This window comes from Eurypyga helias, unplaced genomic scaffold, assembly GCF_000690775.1.
Source record: "Eurypyga helias isolate BGI_N326 unplaced genomic scaffold, ASM69077v1 scaffold21204, whole genome shotgun sequence".
Lineage (NCBI taxonomy): Eukaryota > Metazoa > Chordata > Aves > Eurypygiformes > Eurypygidae > Eurypyga > Eurypyga helias.
Window position 1 is genome coordinate 15,250 of NW_010247225.1, and position 16,204 is coordinate 31,453.

At 40.7% G+C, this 16,204-nt stretch overlaps 1 protein-coding gene across 1 annotated transcript in view; it reads left to right on the forward strand.

Moving 5' to 3' along the window:
- HSD17B12 (hydroxysteroid (17-beta) dehydrogenase 12) overlaps positions 1 to 15,611 on the forward strand; it is a gene marked incomplete at its 3' end in the record, with an annotated part of 30,262 nt that extends 14,651 nt beyond the window's left edge. Inside the window, exons 4-8 of the mRNA XM_010150679.1 lie at positions 3,257 to 3,338; positions 8,199 to 8,264; positions 14,870 to 15,019; positions 15,141 to 15,241; positions 15,439 to 15,611. Of these exons, the coding sequence (XP_010148981.1) occupies positions 3,257 to 3,338; positions 8,199 to 8,264; positions 14,870 to 15,019; positions 15,141 to 15,241; positions 15,439 to 15,611 (572 nt within the window). The remainder of the gene's footprint in view (positions 1 to 3,256; positions 3,339 to 8,198; positions 8,265 to 14,869; positions 15,020 to 15,140; positions 15,242 to 15,438) is intronic.
- Between the last annotated feature and the right edge of the window lie 593 nt (positions 15,612 to 16,204).

Consider the following 16,204-nt stretch of genomic DNA (forward strand, 5'->3'; position numbering starts at 1 on the left):
TGTATTACAAGACAAATACAGAAATAGAGCAGACTTTACATGATTTGCATCCAGGTCTGTAAGGAGAAGACATAACTGCATCTTGGTGTGTCTGTTACTTTTTTATTTATAATAAACATAGCAGCATTAGATGAATGCCACTTCTGGTAATGGCATTTAGATTCTCTGCTGTGGCCTCCTCTCCTGTGCTCTGAACACTTAAAGTGACAATTTATAATCTGCAGCTTCCTATTACACTTAAATGAGTGGTTCCTCTGTAAATTTTCTGGCTGCTGTCTAAGGTGGGAGACTCTTAGAACTGAAAATCGAGGCTTGATGTCTTTGAGGATGAAAAAAATCAGCAGCAACAAAAAATCAGTTGACTGTTTCTAGAAAAATATCAAACTATGGTATTTATTGCCAGGGAAGTAGCAAGTGCATAATTACATTACAGAGGAAGCTTGCTCTTTCCACTTGGCGTGCAGCTGGAGCAGGCGCTGGTTGCCACAGCAACAGGGACATGGCTAAATATAGCCTCCCCGTAGCTGGACCACTTAAGGTAGAATGATGGGGAGGTGTGAGGGTGTGGGCCTGGCTCTCTTCAACTTAACCAACTTTTTTTTTTTTCCATTAACTGCACAGTTGAGTTGAATGGAGCAAAAATCTCCTTTTTTCGCTGCGCAGATGCTCATAGAGTTCTTCAGATCTTCTTAAAATGTTTTTAAAATATTTCTTCTGCAGTTCCTCTAAGCAGCAAAATTGTAATTGGAGTAATTGGAAGTGTTGCCCCTACACGCATGCTTCTCAGTTTCCTTTTATCTGGAGGTTTTAAGTTATGAGCTTTTAAGGCAAGGACTGTTTTCTTTATAAAGGGGAAAAAAAAAAAAAAAGAAAACCAACAAAACCCAAAACCACCCAGACCACAAAACCCACAGTGGCATTGGCTGCTTCAAAGAGACCAATACATGGAGCTTCTGCAAGAGGATGCTATTAATTTGTTGTGTTTCCAAGGGGGTTTTCTTTACTGGGTCAGACCATTAATTCACTGCACCTAGATGATTGTCACTGCTGCTGGGAAGTTGCAGTCTAGCCAGACACTGGGAGACCTGTGCTTCACAGCCTGAATGCCAGCCTCTCTTCTAAAGCTTCAGTTTGTTTTCTGAGTGTGAGGCTTGTGTTTATCCATATAAATGCTTGCCCTTATTTGAATCCCGTTAAGCTTTTGTCCTCAATTAAGTTTTGTGGTAAGTACTCCAGTAGACTGAAAAAGGGGAGAGCACTCCCTTTTATCCGATCTAAATTTCAGTCTTTTCATTTAAATAAAGGTCATCTTTCTTTTGTATTCTGAAAGGATAAATCAAGATCTTGATCTTTGTCATTCATTAGTCTGTATATTCTTATCATGGTTGCTCTTAATAGTCACTTAAATAACTAAATAGAACCAGTCTTTTCACATTGATTTATCAGGGGTTTTCTTCTCTTTTTCCCTTTCTTAAATCATCAGGTCCTTAATATTTCTGCCCTATATTTAGAGGGATAAAAGTGTTCCATAGACTGCAATATAAGATTTCAGTGGTGATGAATCTGTCCCTGCCGCTCCCACCATCCTGTTCTTTAGCTAGTTTCAGTGACTGCTGCACAAAAGAGAACTCCTTGTGGACTTTGTTCAGGTTTTCCAGAGAGTGGATAGTTGATTTAGAGTCCTGCAAGGTTTGTGGTTAATTCACATTATTTTCTTTAATATTCATTGTTGGTTTTGCTGATACTGATTTTTCATCTGCCATTCTGTAGTCTGTTCACATAGCAATCTGAGCTCTTTAAAAAGTTCCTTACAGTATTCTCCAATCTGGTAATCTCTTAAAAACTGCATGAATACTCATTTCACTGCTAATCCCCATTTGAGCTTGTGAATAAATATCACAAGAACCACCTGTTTTGATATGAAAAACTTCTGGCATCCACTGTTAACCTTTTGCTGTTGTGAAAACTCATGATTTTTGTGGTCTTATTGTCTCCATCCTACATACTTTGATCCATGTTACTACCTTATTTCACCAACCAAGCCTTGCAGGTAACTCCTGAAAAATACAACCAACTTTGCCAAAGGTGTTTGAAACCCTGAACAACTGAAACGATTCTCTTCTGTCATGTTAGCCGTCTCATTTCTAGAGGTGAATCACAGAGTTCATTCACACTTGTATCATGACAGAAGTCATGTTGGTTTGAATCTGTTGTCACGATTTTCCAAGAGTTATTTTAATTTTTAATGGTCACTTAAATGCAACTGTTTTTAAGACGGTTACTTAGATCACTGTGGCAGCAGCGGCATAGGGTATACCTAGATGGACAAATACGATGAGGAACTCGTATGTGTACCTGTAGGAGTTGAGCTGCGTGATGCCTACCCGCGTGAATGTTCTCACTCTGCACTAAACACAGCATACCTAGTATGCTCAGGTAAACGGGCTTGAATTGCCTACCTAGTAAGAGGAAGCCGAGGTGCATCTTGCGCTGGGTTGGGCTGTCTGGCAGCACCTCTTAACAGCGTACTTGCCTTAATTTGCCTGAAGCTTTTAAAACTAATTCTTCTTTCTACCTAGCAATAAATGATATGTCTTTATTTCTGAGACTAGTTTTACCTACAGACGTGCCCAAAATCAGTCAACGGATGGGGAAATCCATGAGTGCTACTTCCTGTCGTACCTGCACATGCTTTAGAAGTGCTTGTTACAGCTGTAAAACAACAAATTTTCTGTAGTCTTCCACTGAATATCTTCCGTACTATATTAAAACACTTCTGTAGCTGAGCAGTAGATTCAGATACTTCCTATCTTGAAGATACATCATGAAGTAACATTTAAAAGATGAAAGGGTTTATCGAAGTGTAAACTACACAACAAACTTGTGTTACCATTTCTGCCACCTTTAGCCTGAGACTTGGAAGTTGCCTTTTTCAGACTTGTGCCCACTTCACTCAATTGTTTTTGCATAGTTTAGCCCTGTGTGTGTGTAGATGTATGGAGCTTGATTCTCTTGTTGTATTGATCTTGCACTTGTTCCTGATTTATACCAGCTGCTTGAATACTTACATTGTGCTTAGTCATTTTAGTAAATTCCCAATTAGGATTTGGTGGAGGCTTTTAAACTGATCTTTATCTCAATTGTATCCTAAAGGTGGTGTGCTCTTTTTTTTTTTTTTTTTTGATTTGCAGTAGTTTTCTGAAAGGTGAAAAATGTTTCCTTTGTTTCATGACAATATATCTTCACTGCCTTTCAGATCAAAAGGGGTAATCCTGAATATCTCCTCAGCTGCTGGGATGTATCCAACTCCACTGCTGACTCTTTACTCCGCAACCAAGGTAAGTGTTCTTTTCCACACTGAAATCAAGTGTCAGATGTAAACCAACACTGCAGGAATAAATGTTTTGGTGTCCATCTAGTGGTGCTTTCATGAACTAAAAGTACTGAGATTTGGACTTCCAGATTTTCCCAATAGTGGATGCTGGAAAGTCAAGAGAAAAAGGAATGCAAGGGTTTACTGGCATGGAAACAAGTATTTTATATATTTCATCATGCATTCTACTTTTACATGGAAAAGGATGCTAGTGTGCCAAGAAAGCTTAGTGTGAGGTTGAGAAAGGACATTGGTCAGGTTTAACACCCTGAACTGGTGCCTATCTTCAACGTATATGTATATACGTGTATTTAAGTAGGACTCTTCCGGTGCTTGCTGGAACCAAACATTTGACCTTTTTTATTAGATGTTTAGATGTTATTAGAAGTTTAGCATTTCAGGCAAGAGAAAGAACAGAGCTCTAGGGCCTCGCTATCACCAAGTAGTCAACTTCCTTTGATCTGCTGATGATACATCCTGCTCACATAGCCCAGGATGTCATTTGATGTTCTTGCAAGGAGTTGAATCTATGGATTATTGGCTTGTCTTCTCCCTGGCAGCCACCATAAGTTCCAGGTTCTTTGCAGCAGGGCTGCTACTTGACCAAAATTAAGGTATGGCATTATCCCACTATGTGTGCAGAACTTTGCATTTCACTCTGTGTCAGTTGAGAGATCTCATGATGTTTAACAGTAATCAAGTTTGTGATGTCTCTCTGGACTGAAGCTCTGTCATGTCAGTTGCTCCATCTGATGCCATCTGCAGGTTTGCTGAGGGTGTGCTCTGTGTCATCATCTAGGCCGCTGGTAGGAGATGCTGAAGAATACGGGGCTCAGTATTGATCTGTAGGGTTCTGCTTGTTATCAGCCAGATGTCAAGCTATTAATCAGGGTCCTTGGAGCCTGGTGGTCCAGCCAGTTTTCAGTCTGGCCAACAGTTTGTCCTTTCAGCACATACCTGTTCGAGTTCCAAATGAGAATGGTGCAGAAGATGGTGTCAAAAGCTTTACTGAAGTGAAAACATATCTCTATATATGCACACACACTGTTTATATGTATTAAAAATCTGTTTCCCTTATCTACAAAACTCCATTGTAGAATGTAATTTAGTTTGTCAAACATGACTTGCTGTTGGTAAATCTGCGTTGACTGTTTCTTCTTGTCCTTTGTGTGCTTGAAAGCGAATTCCAAGGGGAGGACTCCCTGATCATTCCACAAACTGAGTTCAAGCTGCTGGGATCATTCCTGCCTTTTCAAGGAGGGATATGTTTGCCCTCTTCCAGTTGTCAAAGACCTCACATGGTTTCTGTAGTTTTTCAGATATTGTGAGCAGCAGACTTGTATACATAGAGCGTATTTCTTTCAGCACTCTTGAGTGAATCCATGGTGGCTCCACGGGTTTGAATACATCCAGCTTCTCTGAGTAGTCCCTAAATTGTTGCTGTCGCTGCCTGTCCCTTTCGTTAAACAAAACTGGTGCACGCAGAGGCACGTGAGCAGGCTTTGCCTGCGCAAAGGCAAGAGAAGTGTTAATACCTTAACCTTTTTCTATCCTTGATCTCTAGGTTGTCTCCCTCATCCATCAACAGACCTCCATTTCTCTGAAATTCTTCTTGAAATTAGTGTGCCTGTAGGATCCTTTACTGCTAGCCTTAATATTCTTTGCTAGTCTTTTCTTAGCTTGGATTTTATTTTTGAGTACCCAATAATGTTTTATGTTTCTCTTTGTTAGTTCTTTGGACTTTCTCATATGCTCATTTTTAATTCATCAAGAAGCTTCCTGCTTAGCCAAATGCTCCTTTTACTGAAATTTCCAGTTGTCTTCCACAATAGGCCGGTTTATTTTACTGGTTCATAAGTTACTACTAGATCTGCACTTTTTGTTAAATTTGTCTGCTCTGGTTTCTCTGTGTCACTGGGAGAGTTTTGTCTTACTGCAGCTGGTCTTATTTTTTTTCCTCGAAAGATACTTATGGGGGCCTCTAAAATGTCCCCGTAAAAGACCTAGTTAACACTGTAAAGGCAGAATATGGGTATACACCATACAGAACTAGAATATACATGACAAAAGTAAACGGAAGACACACTTGCACTGGTATTAAATCAGTATGGCACAACAGCTTTTCCACGCACACCTGGTAGTTAGAAAAACTGCAAGGATTTCAGAGTCAAAGCAGAACCTCGACAGGATGAGGAAACCTTCAAGGAGTGTCAGTCATGTCAGAGCAGACCTACATTTCCTCTAGGCTCTCAGTAACATCTTCATGTTTCCAGAAAGGAAGTGATGCACACTACTTTATTCATTCTAAAGGAGGGAATATTTAAGTTTTTAAATCATGAGGGCTTCCATTAGTTTTAGCTGATAAAATTTGCTCTTGAAATAGTTGTTTCCTGTGAGCACAGTTCTTTGTTTTAATACAAAAGGTCACTTACGTTGTGGCAATGCCTTTAGCTTTATGGAATGAACTGAGCTTCTGATTTTAGTGATAGTATGCCATACGCTGCTTTGATTAGTCTTTTTTTTTTCAATGAGAATCTCAAATGTTTCTTCCCCTCCCCTTAAAACTCAATTACAGGTGAAGTAATCTGCCTGTTCTCAGCACTGCTCATCATCTACCACAGCCAGATTGCTAAGTATGAAAGTGACTTCCCTGATGTAGCTTTAGAAAGACTGTATCTGCACTTTCTAGAGGCTTTTTTTCTTGCCTATACAGAGGGGATTTAAAGCATAGTATCCTTCAGGTCTAGGTCAATGGCTTTGGCTAATTATCAGTCCAGGTCTTTAACCTTCCTGTGGAGGATTCCCTATTTTACAGTGAAATGAGACACTTCTAAAGGGATCATTGTCCTATTTCTTTGACAGGTTTACATATCTACCTCTATTAATACTGATGAGAACTGAAATATGATTATTTCTCCCTCTCCCACCCAATGTCTTTAGTATTTGGATTTGTCACTGCATATCCAAGGAGACAAATATTCTAGCATGCCATGTTCATCTGCTTATTCGGAGGCTGTTTATTTAGAGTGTGTTCTTAAGACTTTTTTAAGTTAAAGGTTGTTGGGCTTGAGCATCTGGAGGTAGGAAACCCAACTTGTCTTGAAATAAACTCTTCAAGAAAAACTCCAAAGCTCATTTGGATACTGGAAGGTGTGTTTTCTTCTCATGTAAAATGAACATTCTCTTTATGGCAAGCTCTTTGCAACTAGTAGAGGTAACAGTCTTTTTATACTGTCTCTCCTTATTTGGAGCAGTAACTGATTCCGGGATTTGTCATGTAGAAACAGTTAGAAATTTGAATGATCAACGCACTTTGATTAACACACCATAGCTTTATGTCTTTATTTTTAATAGACAACTGCTATACTCTGTGCAGGTAGCACGCCTACGTCGGGCAGCTGTGTTCAGGGACTGCAACCAACCATTTGCATGTCTGCGCAAGTGCCTTTTTGCTGCAATAGGATGGATAGCTCACTCCAATCATTGCTGCTAGACCAGACTGAGTCTCGTTCATGTAGAGTACTGAATTTCATTAAGAACTTAGGTTTGGGAGAAAGGGAGAAGGAAAGAACAGTTGGACAGAAGATAAGCTTTTTTGGTTTAATGAGCCTCCTTCTAGCTTGTGCATGCAACCTCAAGATGAAGGATAAAAGGACCTACGCAGCAAAAACTAGTTTTCTTTCAGATCTTCTGTATGCTTAGAAGAGTGTCTACAGAAATAGCCCAGTAGCGTGGGAGTGTTTCTGTTGCTTCTTGCATAGGCTGAGTTCAGTGGGGTGACCTTGACAGGAAAGAACACTGGGCGCACTGTGCTGGTTTCAGTTAGGATTTGTGTTAGTCCACTGGTGACGTGATGTCCAAAGGAAGACTGTAAAGCAGGTGCAATACTAGAGCTTTGCTGTTTGTTTTGGAACTGCTTTGAAGCAACTGCTTCTTAAATACCTGAATTAATTTATTTAGTATTTATCTTAGCGTCAAGCGTGGATAAGATAGCTTAGTTCCTTCAGTTGAAGGTACTCCATTCATTCTACCTGGCTGTATTGTTTCACTGCAACAAGAAACCATAGCAGAACCTGGTATTTTGTCTCTCTGGACTGCAGGAGGGGAAAGGGGGAAGGCAGTTTAGAACAACTCGGGAAGGTAGAACCTACGCTGCTTTGGATCGCTGCGTAGCCTTGGGTTATTAGGACAATGCTTTCTTGGCATGGTTATGGAAGTGGCTGTATCAGATGTGAGGGCATCTTGAAGGCAGGTATTAGCATCCACCTTTTAAACCCTTCCACTGCTTCCTTTAAACTTTTAGTCTTGTAATTTCTAAAACTTTCAGAAGCTTGGAAGATAATCTTTGGAGGCGGGCTTTGGGTCTAGGAATAAGTATCACTGTAGGATGGCACTTTCAAGGGTAAAGACAGAAGAGAAAGTATTCAAATGCTATGTTTTAAAATCCATGTACAGGTGATACATACTTAAATCTCTCTTAAAAAAAAAAGTCTAAGGAGATGACATAAGTATGGACAATGTGAACATACAATGTCTTATTTTTCTTTTTAAACTAGGCTTTGTGATCTAGTTCTTTTTTCCTTAGAAATTAAAAAGAGGTTTATATTGTTTACGTTGAGCCTCACTTCTGTAAAAATACTATGTAAGTATATGCTATCTAGTCCAATGGCGTTGTTCTAATATGCAAAGGTGTTTTTTAAAACCTGAGGTTTTTCACTTTGAAAACAGGAGCTCTAGGTAGTAATTCAATATGCTTACAAAAACCTGCAAACCATAGCTTTCATTTTAATGTGTAGCATGCTGCATGTTTCCCTTTTCTCTTTAGGCTTTTGTGGATTACTTCTCCCGAGGCCTCCATGCAGAATACAAGAGCAAGGGCATCATTGTGCAGGTGAGTAGAGTTTGTTTCATGTAAGTGTGGTTACCACAGCAACATTGGTGTCTTGGTAACAAAAGGGAATCGGCATATTCTCTTATTGATGAATATGTGACACAGATTAAGGATAAGGATTTCCTTTGATCCCATTAGCAGCTTTCTTACATTACTCTGAAACAATGCGTCTCCATGCAACAAAAAAAAAAATGGTTTGGTTTTGGTTGTCTTTTGTGGGATTGTGGGGTTTTTTTTGTAAGATGATGGTGATAACTGAATGTCTAAGTATAAAATACTCCATGAAACTCTGTGCAACTCTGTAGAATACATGTTTATACAACTTCATCTACTGGAATGCAGTTTGGGAGTGCGTTTGTACAGAGATTCAATGGAAAACTGCTCAAAAGACTAGAATAGTAGCAGTCCCGGCAGCATCAGTGGATATGCTGCTAATGTGAGCATAGTAGCAAGAACAAAAAAAAGCCTCAAAGACCCTCTGTAGTAATGTGGAAATCCAGTACTAAAGAAAATGAAATCAGTCCATTACATAATGACTCTTGCCTTTTTTTCCCCTCCATTTGTTTACCTTCCATGGTTTTAATTGTTTTTGATGGGGCATAAAAGCAAACCAAGTCTCACAGCTTGATAGGATTTTGCTTTAATATCACTTCTCACATAGTCTTAGTGTTTGCTTCCAAACCGTAGCTGGAATTTCCAGCTTTGGTCGCAAACACTGAGTTTTTCATTACTTGTTACACCTGTTGCTCTCCAGAGAAATAGTCAGTTGAGAAAGCTGGTGTAAGATCTTCCCTGTGCTGTGAAGGCAGTAAATTCAGTTTTGGATCATCTTACAAACAGGATTAGCCTACGTCCATGCTGGTCGTTCCCCTGTTTGTATGGTGGTTCTCAAAACCATCTGACCTCTGAAGGGCCCTCTAAGGAGCAAGGCACAAAGTTGCCTGCCTCAATTGTGCTCTCATTACGCATGAGAGCACAACTTTTGTTACTGACTAAGACCACAGAGAAGGTCTTAAGGCTCTGTTACCTTTCTGACATGCTAGGGTTTTTTTTTCCCCTTGAAGCATACTTAGCAAAACAAGAACTTACCACCAGGAAATGTCCTGCCGTTTAGTATCCAGATGTTTAGTCCTCGATGTTTAGTATAACGTCCTGTCACAGTTTCCAAGAGAGGATTATGTTAAGAAAATAGACAATTGCTGTTAGAGCTATTCCTTGACCCTTTAATGGGAACTCCATTTCAACCTAGATTTAAACCATATACTAAACATCTTAAGGGATGCTGTTTATTTTGGGGGCAGTTGGCAGTGGGGAGGAAGCTAGCAAAGGTGGTCCCTGAAAGCATTCTAGCTACTGTAGTTACAGACCTCGAGGACAGACTAGATGACATCAGTTTTACGCTGGTAACAGATTATAACTTGTTGTAGGGCTCCCAAAGCGTAACCTCTCCTCGGAGTGCTCGATGCCCTAGCACTCTGGGATGTACCTTCAGCTAAACCAGTGTGCATCAGTGAGGGGTGCCTGAAAAGCTGGCACTCAAAACAGGTACAGGTTCAACATACAGGGTGGATGGTGTGTGCTCTCACTTCTTGAAGTGGATTAAGCTGGAGCAACTTTTAGTGTCTCCTTGTTACTTTCTCTTACTACTCTCCTTCTCACAGCACTTTCCAAATCTTTCTCTGGCTTCAGCCCCAAACTGTTCTGAAATGAGTCAATTGTTAACATACTGCAAGTTCCTTACTGCTTTCTTTTCACTTTTACCCTTCTGTATTACTTCTATCTCCCCAGTGTGGTTCAAATTGTATTTACTTGCAGATTTAGCTTCATTATGAGACATCTGTTCTTCCAATCAGTTTCGTCTACATGCATTGTGTCCCTCTTAATGTGTGGCCACAGTCTCACTGAAGGAAATGGTAGAGATTTCTTTCCTATATCAATAATACCAAGTCTTCCAGTAGGATTTCTTCAGACTGAGGCATGGGCTCCTTCAACACAGAGCTTCACTGGGTGTGATGTGAGTGTTGTGGCACAATGTCTGAGCTCTTTCTCTGCTTTGTCAGGTAAAGCTGATGATAGTTATCTTAGAATGAGGATATTTAGATACCGATGCTGCAGGAGAAAGAAGTGTTGCACCTTTGGGACGTGTTGTTGCTATGTGCATTTGTCTCCTCCTCCCCAGATTTTGTCTAAATAGTCACTTTGAGAGGAGAACAAAGAAGGAGCAGGTACTGTTCATTTATGACTACGGAGTACCTGTTGAAACCAAAAAGGTGAAAAACTGAGTAACTAGTGTTTGGCTAAAGGCATTAAACACTTTATGAACGTACGTAGTATGGGGAAGATTATTTTATTTTAGCTTGTGGGTATGGAAAAGCTAGAAAAAAAAATCAATGTCTTAGATTTTTAACATTATAAACCAATGAAGAATTAAAGCTGTCTTTCTGTATCAAGAGTGACGTTCTCCTGTACAAGCTTCACAGGTTGTGGTAAGCTGTCTTTGTAATTCCCATGCTGGGTAAGGGTGCTGAATTCCTGACAGCACTGCTTTTTTGCCCCTAAATGTAGACAGTGAATTGCTATTCTGAGTAATGTGGGCCTGATGACCAATAGCTGTCACAGCTTCAATTTGTTATGCTAATTTTATTGCAGTCCATGTCCTTGTCCTCTCGTTCCAGCCTAAGTCACTCTAAACCACTGATTAATATTACGAGTACATCCCTGTGAAGACTAGCTGACGTATCTCCTTCCAGCCCTCAAGAAGACTACATCCCCCTTTGATTCCTTGAAGTTCATCTCTCTGACCTTCAGAAGTACGGCCCTTTTAATTCCCATCTTCCAGCTGAGATCACCATTTAGAACAGTTAACTTTTACCATGCCGATACCCGCGGAGTAGCGCTGTGTGAAAAGCAGAAACAAAGTGCAGGGAGGATTTTACCTGTTTCTGAAGTTGAACCTAAAGTCTATCAGTTTTACTCAACTGCCTTCTCTGTGGAAGGCAGGTTTTGATAGTATATAGTGCTTTTATTGCAACCTAGCCATCTTTAAAGATATTTTCTTTGTGGCTGACAGGCCTATTTAATTTTACAGAAGCAGCACAGTAGGTTAAGATTCTGTGCATGTTTACATGGAGAGAAAGAGAGGCAAAAAGAAAAGGAATGAGGAAGATAAGAACTTTTCTCAAGACTTTTTTGGTAAAACATCTCCCAGAAAGGTTTCTGCAGACTCTTCTGAAACCTTTTCCTCTTTGAATACACAAAAAATATTGCTTGGTTCTTTACCCCTTTTATTTTTTTTAACTTTGGTTAGTTATTGCCATCTTCCCTCTATACTTCATTACTATGCTTAACAAAAGCGCCACAGTAATAACTTTCACTCCCTGTTTTCTACCATATCCACAATAAAATATGAGATCAAAAAATCTTGCAAGTATTTGTTTGAAGGGATCTCTAGAAAGTTTTCTAGTCTAACCTCCTGCTCTCCTAGCAGTTAGCAGTGGGGTTGCTGCTAGCACTAGGCCATGGGCTAATTGTGGTTTTATCCAGCCAAGTCTTGAAAACCTTCAAGGAGAGGGATGCTGCGACCTCTCTCGATAGCCTCTTTGGAGTGTTGTACTGCTCTCCTAGCAAAAGACTTTCTCCCTAGTGTCCAATCCAACCATCCACAGACAAAATTGACAGTTTTGCCTCTTGTTATTCTGACTGGCACTACCAAGAAGAGTTTGGCTCTCATGTTTGTAACTGCCCTTGAAATAACTTTAGGCAAGTATTGGGTCACCCCCAGCCTCCTTTTTACCACCCTGAACAAGCCCAGCTCGCTCTCTCCAGGTGTTCACAGAAGTGCTGTCACCAGACTAATGGCTAATGTCATTGCCTTCCTTCCTCCAAAGCTTTTTAGCTTTCTGTACAGTTCAGCTTTGGTTGCTGCAGTTCTTCCATTTCCCCTTTGTCACTCACTCTCCTTTTCACTACAAAGAAATACAAAGAAACTTCTTTGGAAACACCTGAGAGCTCAGGTCTTCTGAAAAAGTAAGGTAAAATAAGTGATAAAATTGTGTAAACAAGCTATTCTGACTTTTTGGGGCTTATTTTCATGTCACTGTAGCATAATTAGTAGAGGCATCTGTTCAGGGGTTGAAATCTGACTTCTTGCGTCCTTACAACATTCAAGACCTCAATTCTGAGTGCCAGACAATTTTAATAAGCATCAGAGCTGTAAGCAGTAGCAAATGCTTGAAGTGAGCAAGAGACATTGCATTGACATAAGCTACTTTTAAGGCATATTTTGAAACTGAAGAGCAGGCTAGGCTTTCCTTGGGTAAAGACAAGGAATTTTCTATACAGTTACTTGCCCAGGTAGTGTGGCTTATAGCTGCCTGCATGCAAAATGCTAAAAGGCTTTAGGCAGTGAATTTTTTTAAAATCTGACATTGTCCGTTTTAGATATGTTTCATGTATGTCTGAGCTCCTTGTGGGGAGGAAGAGGGGGGAAGAAGTAACAATGGATTCAACAGGTCTCTTCATGGCTGTTAAAATATGGTACAGTTAATAGGAAGATGGTAAACCTAATGTCTCTGTTTTCTGGAGAGTTTTTGGGAGGGGAAAAAAATGTTGGAGTGTAATCCTGTGCTGCTGTGTGCCTTGAAGTCTGCGGATCAATAGCTAACCAGCAGTGCTACAGTGTGCTTGCTCTTTCAAGTACTTCATGCACGATTGTTTGCCTCTTCGTGCTATCCAGTGGCTTAACTGGGTAGTGCAGCTCACTTAAAAAGTCTGTTTTGAGCAGAGGAAGGCACAAAATAAATCTTCAACTATAACTATCACGTCACTCTGTGTGGGGATGTTACAGATACCATTTAGTGGTGAATAAGAAGCTTATAATTGTTTTCTGTTTTTAAAACACCAAACTAGAGATTAAGTTTAGAAATGTAACCTGAAAAGTGGATGAGGTTCACATTTAGAGGTGAGACTAGGTACCTCTGCTGTTATGGTAACAGAATGAGTAGTTTTCTTTTCCAAGCATTTGTAGCTTTTGGGGACTTTAAAGGCAATGGTGACTGTTCACAGTCCTGAAATTCAGGGCTCCATGCTTTTTCTCTTCATTTGAAAGTGGACTCATGCAGTATAATGTTGAAAGTCCTATTTATAGAGAGAAGGGCATGGTTTTAATGTTCTAAGGTGAAGGAATGAACACACAATGATTCTTGTGTGTGGTGGTCAAATTCCTGTGGAAATATGGACAGCTATGGCATGAACAATTAGTTAGTGCGAGCTCAAGGGGTCCTTTCCCTCCCCACGCTATGCTTCTGAGAGTGTGATACTAAGTTTGTCTGAGGTCAAGCACGTGTGGTCTGTTTCTCAGAGATTAATGTGGGGAAGCAGGTTTCCAAATTGTCACTTGCCCAAATATACCAAGTTTCAAGATGGTATTCCATTTTGAGATCCCTTAGCGTAGCAGAAGTGGCCACACACTTCTTGGATACCTGCTGTAAAGGCACACGAATCACAGTGCTCACTGTTGTGACGGGCAGTAGTGACTGTGTGTGTGTCGAATCACTGGCACGGCCACAGACAGGGCCGTGTCAAAGTGCTGGCAAGTTTCCAACCTTTCTAAGCATCTGAGATCTGGTATGGTCAATATCTGACTAAGTGAGTATAGACCAGGCCCTCTTTAATTACTTCTTTAGAGGCCTAGATCAAGGACGAGTTGGAAGCAACGCCAAAACCATGACTGTGAGGAAAGAGGGTTGCTTCCTAGCGTATGAGTGTATACGTGCACCTTTCCTTCTCCGGTAGCATGAGCTAGGTGGAATGTGATTTTTTTGAACCCCCAGGCCTATCTTGCCCCATCACTCACATGTCTCTGTGGTACCAGTGTCTCTCTGTCAACAACATACCCATGCTGCTTCCTCCTGCTTTTCCATTATGCCAGGGCCAGGTATTTCTGTGACCCACCACCACTTTTTCCTGTTTCTTCCAAAACATTGCTATAAAAGGCCTTTAACTGTGCTCAGTTTCTTGATCCTTCCCTCTGTCCTTGAGGTCTTCTACTCTGGTACTTATATTCTCCTCCTTCCTCTGAACCCTTCTGTGGGAATTGCAGGTTCAATGTTCCAGGTCTCTTGGTGTTCCCTTTTCTCCTCCTTCCTCCTGCCTTTGTGTTTCTCTCTGTACAGGTGCCAAACTGAGGAGCTTTTACTTAGGTAGAAAATCCCCGTCTTGGGTTCTGCACCTCCTTCCCAAGCAAACAGAGAAGCAACAGTACTGCGTTTTCTGTTAAACAACTGGAATCAAGTTCTGTACTTACAAGGCAAATTGTAAGAAAGGCTTTTCAACCATGTGCTTGCAAATGTTTTCTAGGGCTCCAGCTGGAGATGCTGACTGCCAGCAGACCACTGAACTATGTTTCACGTTCCAAATACGGGCCAGAAGATATCTGATTAAAAATGCTTTTGATATTGTACGTTGTGATCTTAGAAGTGAAAAGAAAGCTAGCAAGCTAAAATTCAGTACACAGATTACCTAATTTCCAATAATTTTAGGTCCTTGATGGAGTGTAAGTTGATCTGAAAGCATTCCCTGCTTAACATGATCTTTCCTACGTGCAGAGTGTACTGCCGTATTATGTGGCAACAAAAATGTCCAAAATCCGCAAGCCGACCTTCGATAAGCCCAGTCCTGAAACCTACGTCAGAGCTGCCCTGGGCACGGTAGGCCTGCAGTCCCAGACCAACGGGTGCCTACCCCACGCGCTCATGGTAAGTCACCTTGGGAAACGTAAGGATCCGCAGTGTCCTTTGGGTGTGTTTGTTATGGAAGAAAAGTCAAGAATAATGTTGGATATGAAATATTTTTGTACTCCAACTTTTGTTTTTTTAGGGATGGATCTTCTCTCTTCTACCGACACCTGCTGTCATTAATTTACTCATGAAAACAAACAAACAGGTACGGGCTCGTTATTTGAGAAAAATGAAAGAGAAGTAAGTTGGAGGCAACGTGACCGCCGGGACTCCTGCAGATTCCATACCCACACTGCAGCACCAAGTCAACCTAATGTTCGAAACGTCTTCAGCCGTAGGCGTGCTTCCTAACACGCAGCCCAGTCTTGTTTTGAGGATACAGGGGAAACAAGACCGTCGACTTCTAACATTGATTTTAAAATAGGCTTTGTTTATAGATATTACCGGGGGGGGGAAGCGCTTCAGACTAAAATTGCACCGTGCTTTAAGAAATACATGGACTTGATCAGACATGGCGCCGTGGAGGAGCAGCTTGGTTATACAGCATCCGTCGCATCTCCGTGTATTGTGCGCGTGGGTGGAGGGCGGAAAAATGTTAGTTCCTGGGCAGGTGGGCGGGGAGTGTATTTACTTAAAAAGGTAACCTAGCACTGTTAACAGAGGGTAGCTTTTTTTCCCAGCTCAGGTTTTGGGTATTTGCGCAAGGATTCTGCATTGTTGGTCAGCTCATGAGCACTCACTCCCCTGCTGACACGGTCCAGTGTGATTTCTTTGGTGAGGAACTTGAGGGAAATGGGCCAAACCCCAAAATCAGTTAATTCCTCATCTATAAATATATACATAAAATAACATTGCAAAAAAATATTTAAATTCTTGAATATGGATGCTAACTTTTTTGGTAATATGTAATCTTTGCGATTTGTAATAACACTTTTTGAAAGTTCAGTGCCTGCTCTTTGTCATAGGTGGTGATAACACAGTGTAGATAAATGTCACAAGTTACGTGTTGCCTGCTGGTTGCTATGTTAAAAAAAAAAGTTATGGGCACTTTAAATGCAGAGCTTGAAATGAGTTACTTTCCTTGTTAGCAATAAGGGTTAATTTCTTGTTGAGGGTATGTATCAGTCTGTCTTCTTGGTGAGGCCCTTTTGAAATGTGAATCCTGAACACCTGAGATGGCTTTAAAAATGAGAACCAGTAAAC